Source organism: Squalius cephalus, assembly GCF_949319135.1.
Source record: "Squalius cephalus genome assembly, chromosome: 16".
NCBI classification, from domain to species: Eukaryota; Metazoa; Chordata; class Actinopteri; order Cypriniformes; family Leuciscidae; genus Squalius; species Squalius cephalus.
Window position 1 is genome coordinate 1083097 of NC_137137.1, and position 14404 is coordinate 1097500.

Genomic DNA, 14404 nt, shown 5'->3' on the forward strand with positions numbered 1-14404 from the left:
TTGAGCTTCTTTGAAGAAAAAAAAAAAAAAAAAAAAAAAATATATATATATATATATATATATATATATATATATATATAATTTTACCTTTTTTTATTACAATATATATATATATATTCAAATAAAAAAGTATCTAAATATATATATAAAAATTTACCTTTTTTATTAGAATATATATATATATATATATATATATATATATATATATATTCAAATAAAAAAGTATATAAATATATATATATATAAAATGAAACTTTTTTTATTTGAATATATATAAATATATATATATATTATATATATATATATATATCATTCAAATTAAAAAATGTTAAATGAAATACAAATTAAATATACAAAACTAATTAAAAACAGAAAATTAGAAAAAAATGTAACTAAAATGGAAAGTGTAAATTTTTTTTTTTAAATATTGCTAAATATAATAGTATATAAATAATACTATAATAGCACTTCACGAGGTGCATCATGGGTTGCTTTTAAAGACGAGTGATGAGAACTTCATAAATCTGCTCATACATTAAAAGGTCAAATTAAAAGAATAATAATAGGCACAGTTTTTATTTGTCTCCAAAATGACAGTCTAATTCAATCATATTTACATTTATGCATTTGCCAAAAACTTTTATCCAAAGCGACTTACATTGTTAGTAGCTTTCTTTAAAGGAATTAATACTTTTATTCATCAGCGACGCATTAAATTGATCGAAAGTGACATTTATAATGTTACGAAAGATTCAATTTAAAACAAACGCTGTTCTTTTGAACTTTATATTCATCAAAGAATCCTGAATAAAAAAATGCATCACGGTTTCCACAAACTGTTTTCAACATTGATAATAATCATAAATGTTTCTTGATCATCAAATCCTCATATTAGAGTGATTTCTGAAGGATCATGTGACACTGAAGACTGGAGTAATGATGCTGAACATTCAGCTTTGATCACAGGATATAAATTACACTTTACTATATATTCACATAGAGAACAGATGATTTACATTATAATAATATTTAACAATTTTTGATCAAATAAATGCAGCCTTTCCGTATTGATTTTTTTGTGTGTTTTAAAGGGTTAAAGGAAACATCTTAATGCAAAATGCCCAACTTTCTTCTGATTCCTTTGCTTACAGTGTGCTTTTTTTAATAATGTGTTATAAAATAATGTTAATAATGTGTGTGGCTGTTTGTGTAGTTTGTTCAATTTGTCAGAAAGAGTGTGTGTGTCCTCCTGATCATCGCATGAGAACACATGGACACCTGATTAGTGACGGACATTACATACACGACACACTTCAGGAAGGATAGGAAGGATATAATTCATATATTCATAATTATTTAGTTCTGCTTGTGTATCTTCTGAAAGAGAATCTCTTTTCTGTCCCGTTCCGCATTTACACTTCCACTCCGGCTGTTATTCTGCTTCACTCTCGCTGGTTCCTGTATCATAATTTGCTTGTTTTTCTCATTTTTTGTAAGATGAGATTTAAAGTGATTTACACTAATCGAGTGAGTTTGGCTGGACTCTCTGTATTAGCGAATGCTAAAATTAACACTAACTAAGATTAATAATCTTTTTTCCTCAGTGTTTCTGTCTCGTTTTCCAGCACTAATATCTAAACATTCTTAAATCAAGAGACATTTACTGGAGAAGAAGCAAAATGACTGAAGATATTAAGAAAATGAAGTGAGTTTGTGCTTAAAACAAGAACAAATATCTGACAATGGAGTCAGAAAAATAAACTTAACAAAATGATTTATAAGCATAAACTTCGAATTGATAACACTTTAGTAATTACTATAGAGTTATTAAGCTTTTCACTTTAGATACTGACCCAAATAATTAGTAGTTCCTTTAGAAAGATGTAGAAACACTCGAGTCATTAGTGGGTTACCGTTACCATATATTATACATTATGCATTATTGATATTAATTATGAACCTGTATATAGTAGTTCTCAGTGAGGAATGAAAAAATATTAGTTACTGATTAGCTAATAGTGAACTTCCACATTCAACTGAGTGCTGTTACTAACTAGTTCATCAATCAGAGTTTATGTTAGTTAATAGCAGTTACTATAATGTTAATAATGCGTTTGTTCCTGTGTAGTTATTCATTAATGACGGAACAGTATTATAAAGTGTTACCATCACAATATATTTTCTTAATATCTTCCGTCATTTTGCATCTTCTCCAGTAAATGTCTCTTGATTTAAGAACGTTTAGATATTTGTGCTGGTTTTCTATCATGCAGAACTTTAACACTTTCATGAATGATCTCTCATGGCTCTCAGTGTGAAATGGATTCGTTCCTCTCGGAGTCTCTCCGCATAAAGCGCTCCGTCTCTGAGTTTCACCATCATTCGACTCCCAGGCTTTTCTCCTAAGCGTCCCACAATGGAAGACTTGATCTCTCGGGAGCCCCGGGATCTGGGAAGAGCTCTGTGCATCATCACGGGAGCGTCGAAAGGTTACGGGCGAGCGCTGGCGTTCCAGCTGAGCTGCCGGCTGAAGCCCAGATCTGTCCTGGTTCTGGTGGCCCGAAGCACAGCCCAGCTGAACGAGCTGAAGGAAGACATCGTGAGTCTGTGTGGACAGAACAAACTGGACGTTCGATGCGTTCAAGCGGATCTGGAGGAGACAGAAGGAGTGGAGAAAACGGTGCAGGCGCTTAAAGAGACGAACTCGACTGAAATGGACCACGTGCTTCTGATCAACAACGCAGGTGTGCTGGAGTTTTTTGGGTTATGTGAACGTTAAAGTCTCCCTTGTGGTGAAAATCCAGCTTTTAATGTTGTTTATATGTCTATATAACATGCTTTAAGACAAACCATGTGTAAATTCATAAGTCGACAACATTGCTGAGTATTTCCTCCTTAAAACGTAAAAAAAAGTTTGGTTATGTGAGCGTTAAAGTCCCCCTGTGATGAAAATCCAGCTTTTAATGTTGTTTATCTTGAGTATGTGGTGTTTTTAAGCAAGTTTTTAATGTTTTAGTATTTGATTTGGGGTTTAATCCGGATTATGAACAAATGTTCTCCCAGTAAAGTTAATAAATCGTTTTCTGTTCTCGAAAACGTTGGCACAAATTGTAACATTTTTAAATGTTACTACTTGGAATGGAAATGTTCTAATGTTACAAAATGGAATGTTCAGTTAACAAGGAATAACTTATTTAAAGTCCCTCTGTCGGTGAAAATCCAGCTTTTAGTGTTGTTTATGTGTCTATGTGGTGTTTTTAATCTGCTTTAAGACAAACTCATGTGTAAGTTCATAAGTCGACAGCATTGCTGAGTATTTCCTCCTTAAAACTGCAGTGAACCAAAGACAGTCTCAAAAACACACTTTGAAATCGCTGGTGTTTCTGACGTCACAAACTACCTTGTAACCAATCAGATCAACGTGTGATCGTCAACCAGTGGATCTCTGAGCTGAGTGAGTGAGTGGAGGCGGGGCTCATTTGCATATTCATAGAACCGCACATACTAAATGAGGCAAGGGTGTCGAGTTACATTCAAGATATTTCATCAAAGATGAGTTTTAAGGGATTCAAGGATTGACCACAGGGAGACTTTATGAGAACATTCCACTTTTAAGTGTTTTCTGAAACAAGTAGTAACATTTAAAAAAATTCCATGAATGTTTAATAATACCATAATGTTTTCATGCTAATGTTTGTTCATAACGTTGAGAGAGCCGATCGGTCTCGTGTAATGTAAAAGAACGTGTGTCTCTCTCTTTTCAGCCTCTCAGTGAGTGAATGGAGGCGGGGCTCATTTGCATATTCATAGAACCGCATATACTAAATGAGGCAAGGGTGTCGAGTTACATTCAAGATATATTAAGTCATGAATAAAAAAATTCAAGGAAAAACGCTTTAATGTCATTTTGGTGATGAGTTTTAAGGGATACAATTATTGACTTTAAGGGAACATTTCATTCTTCAAACATAAAAATGTTATGTTACTATTAAATGTTCTCTGAAACAAGTAGTAACATTTCCATGAATGATGTATAAATAATGTTTTTACGTTTTGAGAACATTATTAAAGGTCAGATAACTTAAATTTTAAAGTTACTGGAAGAACGCTTGTTCGTAACGCTGAGAGAGCTGATCGTTCTCTTGTAATGTAAAGAAACGTGTGTCTCTTGTTCTCAGCGTCTCTGGGCGACGTGTCTCGCTTCGCTCAGTCGTTCACGGACCCCGCGGAGGTGAACCGCTACCTGTCGCTGAACGTTAGCGGCGTGCTCAGTCTGACGGCCGGCGTTCTGCAGGCGTTCCCTCGTCGTCTGGGTCTGAGGAGAACCGTGGTGAACATCAGCTCTCTGTGTGCGCTGAAGCCTTTCCCCTCCTGGGTCCTGTACTGCACCGGGAAAGCGGCCCGAGACATGATGTTCCGGGTGTTAGCCGAAGAGGAGCCGGATGTACGGGTGCTGAGTTACGCCCCGGGTGAGTGTCGAGTTCTGATGATTGATCTCCTGTGCCTTAAAGCAGACAAGCATATAGTTACATTGATTCTGTTTGTTGCAGTGTTTAAAAAATGTAAATAAATAAACAAAAAAATTAAAAAGAAAATCTAAATCAAAACACTAAATCATAAAATTGTAAATTTATAAGAATTGATATAAAAAAAATGTTTTAGGAAAGGTTTTGCATGTTTTAGGAAAGGTCTTGCATGTTTTAGGAAAGGTTTTGCATGTTTTAGGAAAGGTCTTGAATGTTAGGAAAGGTTTTGCATGTTTTAGGAAAGGTTTTGCATGTTTTAGGAAAGGTCTTGCATGTTAGGAAAGGTTTTGCATGTTTTAGGAAAGGTTTTGCATGTTTTAGGAAAGGTTTCCATGCTTTAGGAAAGATTTTAAATGTTTTAGGAAAGATTTTACATGTTTTTAGGAAAGATTTTGCATGTTTTTAGGAAAGATTTTGCATGCTTTAGGAAAGATTTTGCACGTTTTAGGAAAGATTTTACATGTTTTAGGAAAGATTTTGCACGTTTTAGGAAAGATTTTACATGTTTTAGGAAAGATTTTGCACGTTTTAGGAAAGATTTAACATGTTTTTAGGAAAGGTCTTGCATGTTTTAAGAAAGGTTTTGCATGTTTTAGGAAAGGTTGTGAATGTTTTAGGAAAGGTTTTGCATGTTTTAGGAAAGGTCTTGCATGTTTTAGGAAAGGTTGTGAATGTTTTTAGGAAAGGTTTTGCATGTTTTAGGAAAGGTCTTGCATGTTTTAGGAAAGGTCTTGCATGTTAGGAAAGGTTTTGCATGTTTTAGGAAAGATTTTAAATGTTTTAGGAAAGATTTTGTATGTTAGGAAAGGTCTTGCATGTTTTAGGAAAGATTTTGCATGCTTTAGGAAAGATTTTGCATGTTTTAGGAAAGATTTTGCATGCTTTAGGAGAGGTCTTTGCACATTTTAGGAAAGATTTTGCACGTTTTAGGAAAGATTTTACATGTTTTTAGGAAAGGTCTTGCATGTTTTAGGAAAGGTTTTGCATGTTTTAAGAAAGGTTTTGCATGTTTTTAGGAAAGGTTTTGCATGTTTTAGGAAAGGTTTTACATGTTTTAGGAAAGATTTTGCACGTTTTAGGAAAGATTTTACATGTTTTAGGAAAGATTTTGCACGTTTTAGGAAAGATTTAACATGTTTTTAGGAAAGGTCTTGCACGTTTTAGGAAAGATTTTACATGTTTTAGGAAAGATTTTGCACGTTTTAGGAAAGATTTTACATGTTTTAGGAAAGATTTTGCACGTTTTAGGAAAGATTTAACATGTTTTTAGGAAAGGTCTTGCATGTTTTAAGAAAGGTTTTGCATGTTTTAGGAAAGGTTGTGAATGTTTTAGGAAAGGTTTTGCATGTTTTAGGAAAGGTTTTGCATGTTTTAGGAAAGGTTGTGAATGTTTTTAGGAAAGGTTTTGCATGTTTTAGGAAAGGTCTTGCATGTTTTAGGAAAGGTCTTGCATGTTAGGAAAGGTTTTGCATGTTTTAGGAAAGATTTTAAATGTTTTAGGAAAGATTTTGTATGTTAGGAAAGGTCTTGCATGTTTTAGGAAAGATTTTGCATGCTTTAGGAAAGATTTTGCATGTTTTAGGAAAGATTTTGCATGCTTTAGGAGAGGTCTTTGCACATTTTAGGAAAGATTTTGCACGTTTTAGGAAAGATTTTACATGTTTTTAGGAAAGGTCTTGCATGTTTTAGGAAAGGTTTTGCATGTTTTAAGAAAGGTTTTGCATGTTTTTAGGAAAGGTTTTGCATGTTTTAGGAAAGGTTTTGCATGTTTTAGGAAAGGTTTTGCATGTTTTAGGAAAAGTTTTGCATGTTTTAGGAAAGGTCTTGCATGTTTTAAGAAAGGTCTTGCATGTTTTAAGAAAGGTCTTGCATGTTTTAGGAAAGGTCTTGCATGTTTTAAGAAAGGTCTTGCATGTTTTAGGAAAGGTCTTGCATGTTTTTAGGAAAGGTCTTGCATGTTTTAGGAAAGGTCTTGCATGTTTCAGGAAAGGTCTTGCATGTTTTAGGAAAGGTTTTGCATGTTTTAGGAAAGGTCTTGCATGTTTTAAAAAAGGTTTTGCATGTTTTAGGAAAGGTTTTGCATGTTTTAAGAAAGGTTTTGCATGTTTTAGGAAAGGTCTTGCATGTTTTAAGAAAGGTTTTGCATGTTTTAGGAAAGGTCTTGCATGTTTTAAAAAAGGTTTTGCATGTTTTAGGAAAGGTTTGGCATGTTTTAAAAAAGGTTTTGCATGTTTTAGGAAAGGTCTTGCATGTTTTAAAAAAGGTTTTGCATGTTTTAGGAAAGGTTTTGCATGTTTTAAGAAAGGTTTTGCATGTTTTAAAAAAGGTTTTGCATGTTTTAAAAAAGGTTTTGCATGTTTTAGGAAAGGTTTTGCATGTTTTAAGAAAGGTCTTGCATGTTTTAGGAAAGGTTTTGCATGTTTTAAGAAAGGTTTTGCATGTTTTAAAAAAGGTTTTGCATGTTTTAAAAAAGGTTTTGCATGTTTTAGGAAAGGTTTTGCATGTTTTAAGAAAGGTTTTGCATGTTTTAGGAAAGGTTTTGCATGTTTTAAGAAAGGTTTTGCATGTTTTAGGAAAGGTTTTGCATGTTTTAAGAAAGGTTTTGCATGTTTTAGGAAAGGTCTTGCATGTTTTAAAAAAGGTTTTGCATGTTTTAGGAAAGGTTTTGCATGTTTTAAAAAAGGTTTTGCATGTTTTAAAAAAGGTTTTGCATGTTTTAGGAAAGGTTTTGCATGTTTTAAGAAAGGTTTTGCATGTTTTAGGAAAGGTTTTGCATGTTTTAAGAAAGGTTTTGCATGTTTTAGGAAAGGTTTTGCATGTTTTAAAAAAGGTTTTGCATGTTTTAGGAAAGGTCTTGCATGTTTTAAAAAAGGTTTTGCATGTTTTAAAAAAGGTTTTGCATGTTTTAGGAAAGGTTTTGCATGTTTTAAGAAAGGTTTTGCATGTTTTAGGAAAGGTTTTGCATGTTTTAAGAAAGGTTTTGCATGTTTTAGGAAAGGTCTTGCATGTTTTAAAAAAGGTTTTGCATGTTTTAGGAAAGGTTTTGCATGTTTTAAAAAAGGTTTTGCATGTTTTAGGAAAGGTCTTGCATGTTTTAAAAAAGGTTTTGCATGTTTTAGGAAAGGTTTTGCATGTTTTAAGAAAGGTTTTGCATGTTTTAGGAAAGGTTTTGCATGTTTTAAGAAAGATTTTGCATGCTTTAGGAGAGGTCTTGCACGTTTTAGGAAAGATTTTACATGCTTTAGGAGAGGTCTTGCACGTTTTAGGAAAGATTTTACATGTTTTAGGAGAGGTCTTGCACGTTTTAGGAAAGGTTTTGCATGTTTTAGGAAAGGTTTTGCATGTTTTAGGAAAGGTTTTGCATGTTTTAGGAAAGGTCTTGCATGTTGTAGGAAAGGTTTTGCATGTTGTAGGAAACGTCTTGCATGTTCACTGACGGTGTGCTGGACTCACTGTGACCCGCAGGTCCTCTGGACACAGACATGCAGCTTCAAGCTCGTCGTTTCTCAGGAGACCTGAACCTGCGTCGCTCGTTCTCCTCGATGTTCTCCGAGCACCAGCTTCTGTCCTGCGAGGAGTCCGGGTCCAAACTCATCAAACTCCTGCTGGACAACGACTTCCCATCCGGAGCGCATCTCGACTTCTACGAGCTTTAGGAGCAGATTCACACTTACAGCTCGTGTACATACAAACATGTGCTTCTTCCTAGGGTTTCCAGCACAAATATATAAACATTCTTACATCAAGATGCATTTATGACTGAAGAAATTAAGACTGTTAAATGAATCAAAATCAGTGACTTGATTAGCAGATATTTCATTGTTAAGATATTTGTGCTGTTTTTTTATTTTTTATTATTTGTTTATTTTAATTTTACATTTATGGTAAAGTTTTTAGTGAGTGATCATTTAGATTTTTTACATTTTTTATTTTAATTTGACATTTTTATGATTTAAGTTTCAGTGTTTTATTTGAATGTTTTCCTTTTTTTAATAGTTTATTTAAATTTTACATTTTACAATTTCATTTTCAGGGTTTTATTTAAATTGTTTTTATTTTTAATTATTAGTTTATTTTAATTTTACATTTTAATTTTACATATTTGTGTTTTCCAGCACAAATATCTAAACATTCTTGAATCAAGATACATTTACTGGAGAAGAAACAAAATGACTGAAGATATTAAGACTGAAAAATATATCCAAATTAGTGACTTCATTGGCAGATATTTCATTGTTTAGATATTTGTGCTGGAAAACAAGACAGAAACACTGAGGAAGCTCATGTTATACCATGTTGTTGATAGATTTGTGTTATTTTTATTCATTTTAAGTCTACGCTAAAAATCTGTAAATTTGTTTAGACATATACACACTTTTTTAAAGAAAGAATAAATAAAAGTTGCTGGTGTTTTAAAGCTGCTGTGTGGAGTTTGTTATTAATGCAGCTGAGGACCTCTAGTGGTGATCGACGGAAATACAGAGGAAAACACAAGGGAGGAAATCAAAGAATATTCAGAGAATATTTAGACTTATTTTCTTCACTATATCTTTGGTGTTTTCAGTAATACATTAATGACAGGGTACAAAGGCTGTATTTGTTGTTATTTTCCTCTAATCCACTAGATGGCATTAAAACTCACCGCAACACTTTTCTTAAAGAGACAGTTCACCCAAAAATGAAAATCGTCATTGTTTACTCACCCTCAAGTTGTTCCAAACTTGTACGAGTTTCTTTCTTTTGCTAAACACAAAAGAAGATATTTTGAAAAATGTTGGTAACTAAACAGTTGATGGACCCCATTGCCTTCCATAGTATTTTTTTTCTACTATGGAAGTCAATGGGGTTCATCAAATGTGATACTGATTTTATACAACAATTCAATAAATATGAAGTTAATATTGTGTTATATTTTAGACACAGTATTGTCTGTTTTTGTTACCTATAAAGCAATAGCAGAACTGTTCTGTTCCTCCGAAAATATCATTTCTGAATGAATCCGCGGTTGAGTGAATCAATCGGGTGAATCAATGATTCAATGACTCGTTCATAGAGAGAGCGAACTGAATGAATCAGCCGTTTGAACGAATCTAATGAATACATGACTCACTCATTTAGACATTTACCGCCACCTACTGTCAGTTTTAGTTTCTTATTTAGAGTATCATTTCATGTAAAAACATTTCATATTTCCAAATGAATAAAAACCCTTTAAAAGTACAGTTCACCCAAAAAGTGAGTAAAAAAAACAAAAAAAACTTAAGCTACTTTTTGTTGATGCTTTTTAACACAATAATGACTTTAACTTAATTTCTTAGCCAAATTTGATGTGCGATTAATTTATCCACATTGTGCAATTAATTGATTTTAATTGTTTGACAGTTGAAGAATATGTAAAAGCATGGTATTTAAGGGTAAATCATAAAATAATAAATATCTGGCTGAGTTTGTTTTATTTATTGACAAGACATGGTTAGATTCAAATGATCAATGTCATTTATTAATTCAGATTTAGTCCGATTCAGTCCATTTAGATAATCACCGTATTAATAATAAAAACCATTAAAAATATGATGCTAATCAAATAAATGCAATTTATTGTTAAGTGTAAAGCCATATTAAATTATTATGGGAAGGGTTTATTGAATTTATTAAATTTCTGTATTTTTAATGATAGTGTTTTTTTATTGAATATCCAAAAAATAAGCATAATATCAGACCGTATTTGAACAGGGAAAGGCAGATTACATACATTTCAGAAACATCGGATTCTCCACATCTGATCTGACATTAACACTTACAGGCTTTATTTCACGGCACGTCTTCTTCCTGTCACATGACACACACAAGCTGTCTCTTTGATGGAGCCGGTTGCCATGGTAACAGCTGCGAGATGATGTCATCTGTGAGTTTGTGAATGGAGACCAAGTGTGTGAAATAACCTGCAGCTCTCCTGGAAGAGAAAAGACATGAACGCATGAGCTTTATAGAGGAGAGATGCATGAGAGTCGCGACTCTGCAGGATTAACCAAGACAAACTTAATCAAATGAAAAATGTTTTGTCATTTTTTATGCATGTTTTCAAGTTGAAACCTACATGGCAACACTTTAACCTTTAAATAAACACAAACAATAACATGAAAAAAAAGAGTAAAAAGGTTAAATATATGCAAAGATGTCGACCAATAACAATTCAGTATGCAAATCCCACATCAATATGCAAATATCGCATTATCTGCTTTTTAAGCCAGTGAGAGATTTCAAAGCCTGAGGAACACTAACACAGAGATGCCAAACAAATACTGGAATTATGAATAATTGAATCAAAAACAGGACTTTTCATTGTTTCACTCAGTCTTGTGTGTGTATTATTAGTGATGGGGATTTTACAGTGATTCTTTCTGCGAGTTGCATCGTTCCGCCAGTAGGTGGCGACAAACGACTCTCTCTATGAGCGAGTCAATTCGAATCGTTCAAAAACAATGATTCATTCATGAACGTGCTATGTTTAATCTGAACGCTGTGGTTACAGATATTTTGGAGAATATCTACATCATTTGATTAATAAAGAAAATGTTGTGATGAGCAAAAACCGCATAAGGGTTATTTTTAACCCTTTATGAAGCTCCGACTCCGGTTTCATCCATATAGTAGCCTAAAAATTACCTTCTGTACATACATTTCTGGTCAGTCTTTGAATTTTAACTTTGTTTACACACTCATAGGCTCCTTCTGATGTTTCATCAGACAGACAGTAGTCCATATTTGACCAATTGAACATATTTCTTCTAAGGCTAACTTATACATTCTCATAGACGTCTTTTGATGTTACATCAACCATACAGTGGTCCATGTTTGACCTAGGGAACATATTTCTGGCCAAAGAGTCATCAAAGGGTAACTTACTAAGCGTTCTCGTAGACTTCTTTGATGTTACATCAACCATACACTGGTCCATATTAAATATGTTTGAGGAAAAACGTGAATATAAAATAAATGTGCTTTGCAGAGGAAATATTTCACATCCTTTTAAGGCTCTCTCAGGAGTGCGCATGCGTACGTCGCTGCCTGACTGACTTCATGCCATATTCCACGCACATGCGCAGTGCTGTCTGCGTTTCAGGGGGCGTGGCTGACGCGCGAGAGAGGGGCGTGGCTGAGGTGGGTGTGTGGCTCAGCTGATACACGCATCCACTGACTATCATCATCATCATCATCATCATCTGAGACTTGCTCCTGTAAAGATAAACACCGCTCGGTGGTTTAATGGACTCGCTGTGGACGCGTCGGTGAATGAACGCGACCGATGTGACGCGCGTCGCTGTCCGCGGTGCTGAAACAGTGAGTACGAGCACGCATTATAACCAGCGTTATTATAAAGACCTCCATTCTCTCTCGCACATAAAGCCAGCGAGCACGCATTATGTAATGCATTGAAGGAACGAAAAAGCAGGTTTCCATCTTCATGCTGCGTCTTTGTTTGTGTGCAGAAGCTGGAGATTGTTAGGCGGAAAATGGAGAGTGTGTATTAGAGCAGGGCTTTATTAAGATGCATGCTTTTAGAAGGAGCTGCAGGTCTCTATTCAGACTCAACACAGCACATGAAAGGCGATGCAATCTTTTGTGTTTAGACACACAGGTGGACTCGATGCTGACCGCTCAGATCACAACTTGCAGGATTTCAGGGAGGACGAGGCCTTAAGGAGGCAATAAAAGTTTGCTCATGCATTCTGATTCACCTTACACACAAAGCCACACATAAGTCACCTCGTGGCCCATCACAAGCCAATGTGCCAGAGCAAATGTGTGTGAGATGTGCAAGAGAGAGAACAGATGAGGTAATGGTAAAGCACTGGAGTGTGAAGCCCCTGTTGGTTGGACATGGTGCTGCATCTCACTCGGAGTCTTTAACGGCATCAATATGAGTGTTTTACAGGGTTTTTTCAACTGCTCACACACATTTTCAAAACTTTGCCTCTTTTTTCCCCAAAACTTTACACACAAATACAAGAATTGCACACACAAAATGCAAAATGACTCACATCCCTTGCAAAATAAAGCACTGCATTCACAATATCACAAAAGCAAACATTTGTGTTACGTTGCAAACACCTTTACAAAAATATAATATTTTTGGATATATCATATGCACACAGTTATTCAAAACCTAAAGCTCTCATTTCACGTACATTTCTGTACAAGATTGAGATTAATTGGATGTTGAAAAATTAATGGTAAACATGAAAGCAAGATTGAAATCAAACTATTATTTTTACTGTAAGCATTTGTGACTGTGAATACAGTATAACACAGTCCGACAAACCTATAACTCGACCTTTGACCTATTTATAGACCTATTCTAAAGCCCTGATTGGTCGGTGTTCAGTAAAGCGATGAGTGTTTGCACATGTGAGGAGTGTGTGTGAGGAGTGTGTGTGAGTGTGTGTGAGGAGTGTGTGTGTGTGAGGCTCTGATGAATTACTGTGGTGTTTCAAAGGTTGTGTTTGAAAAAGGAAATCAAGAGACTTCCGGTTAGATCTGTGTGTGTTACATAGACAACTGTGTGTTGTGGTTTGCAAAAAGAGTTTCATGAAATTGAAAACTGAGTCGAAGGCCGAGAATTAGTGTGTGGTTTTGCAGATTTGTTCTGTGGTTCTGGTGTTCGAGTGTCAGGCTTCAGAAAAAGTCTGGATCTTCATTGCATCAATATGTGCGGTCACTAGGTTAAATTATTAGTGCATTATTATAAGTGCATTTGTTTATGGTTGGAGATCCTAAAGACATGTTGCTTGAGCACCGGATCTTAAGAAAAAAGATAAGAGCATTCTTAAATACATTCAAAAATATAATTAATACAGTGAAATATTATTATAATGTAAATCATCTGTTCTCTATGTGAATATATAGTAAAGTGTAATTTATTCCTGTGATCAAAGCTGAATTTTCAGCATCATTACTCCAGTCTTCAGTGTCACATGATCCTTCAGAAATCACTCTAATATGATGATCTGATGATCAAGAAATATTTATGATTATTATCAATGTTGAAAACAGTTTGTGGAAACCGTGATGCATTTTATTATTCAGGATTCTTTGATGAATAGAATGTTCAAAAGAGCAGCGTTTATTTGAAATAGAATCTTTTGTAACATTTTGAATGTCTTTACTTTCACTTTTGATCAATTGAATGCATCTTTGATGAATGGTAAAGAGTTATTTTCTTTCTTGAATGTTGAATGTGCTTTCTCACCCCTCAGTGTCTGTCAGGAGGTCCGGCATCAGTATCGGCCCATGTGGAGGTTGAGTGACGGCCCGGTTCGCCCAGGATGGGTAGTGTCGGCAGTGGGGTGGCGGGCGAGCAGGAGTTCGCCATGAAGAGCGTGGGCACGCGCACCACCCTCCCTCGAGGCCCGGCTCTGACCCGGCGAGATCATGTCAGATCCAGTGCCGAGCGGCTCCACCCGCCTCCGTCCGACCGTCTCCACCAGCCGCCTCCGTCATCCGAGGGCTCCAGTGACGAGTTCACTACAGATCGAGGACGGGGTAACATCGCCTCGTCCCGGCTGGAGAGGGGTCCGGGGAACGGGAACGGGCCGGAGGGGAACGGGAAACACCGGACTGGAGCCGGAGGAGGAGTGACTCTGGATGCGTGTGGGAACGTCGTGGGTCACGGAGTGGAGAAGAGCCATGATGGAGTCGCACCGGGGAAGAACAGAGACGGAAACAACAGCAAGAGGGACAGTCGGACGCCACCTAAGATTCTCGCGGTCTCGGGAAAACTTGAGCAGGTACGACTGAAGCGGGAGATGGATGGATGGATGGATGGATAGAACGAACACATTTATGAGGGCTATTTAAAGGGATAGTTCACCCAAAAA

The 14404-nt window shown here is 35.5% G+C and overlaps 2 protein-coding genes across 2 annotated transcripts in view; both read left to right on the forward strand.

The window, feature by feature from the left end:
• Positions 1-2304: 2304 nt before the first annotated feature.
• On the forward strand, positions 2305-8940 carry sprb (sepiapterin reductase b). The gene is made up of 3 exons (XM_079896595.1): positions 2305-2744; positions 4179-4469; positions 7992-8940. Exons 1-3 carry the CDS (start codon positions 2417-2419, stop codon positions 8180-8182), a joined length of 810 nt encoding a protein of 269 aa, XP_079752721.1. The 5' UTR covers positions 2305-2416; the 3' UTR covers positions 8183-8940.
• Positions 8941-11683: 2743 nt separating this feature from the next.
• lzts3b (leucine zipper, putative tumor suppressor family member 3b) overlaps positions 11684-14404 on the forward strand; it is a 10889-nt gene continuing 8168 nt past the window's right edge. The window contains exons 1-2 of the mRNA XM_079896528.1: positions 11684-11867; positions 13784-14314. Coding sequence (XP_079752654.1) covers positions 13853-14314 — 462 coding nt within the window. The 5' untranslated portion in view covers positions 11684-11867; positions 13784-13852. The remainder of the gene's footprint in view (positions 11868-13783; positions 14315-14404) is intronic.

Bases quoted from the DNA above. Each gene is read 5' to 3' on its own strand.
- sprb (XM_079896595.1), top strand. From the start codon at position 2,417: ATGGAAGACTTGATCTCTCGGGAGCCCCGGGATCTGGGAAGAGCTCTG. The intron at 2,745-4,178 runs GTGTGCTGGAGT...TCTTGTTCTCAG, and splicing joins GCTTCTGATCAACAACGCAG to CGTCTCTGGGCGACGTGTCT. The intron at 4,470-7,991 runs GTGAGTGTCGAG...TGTGACCCGCAG, and splicing joins GGTGCTGAGTTACGCCCCGG to GTCCTCTGGACACAGACATG.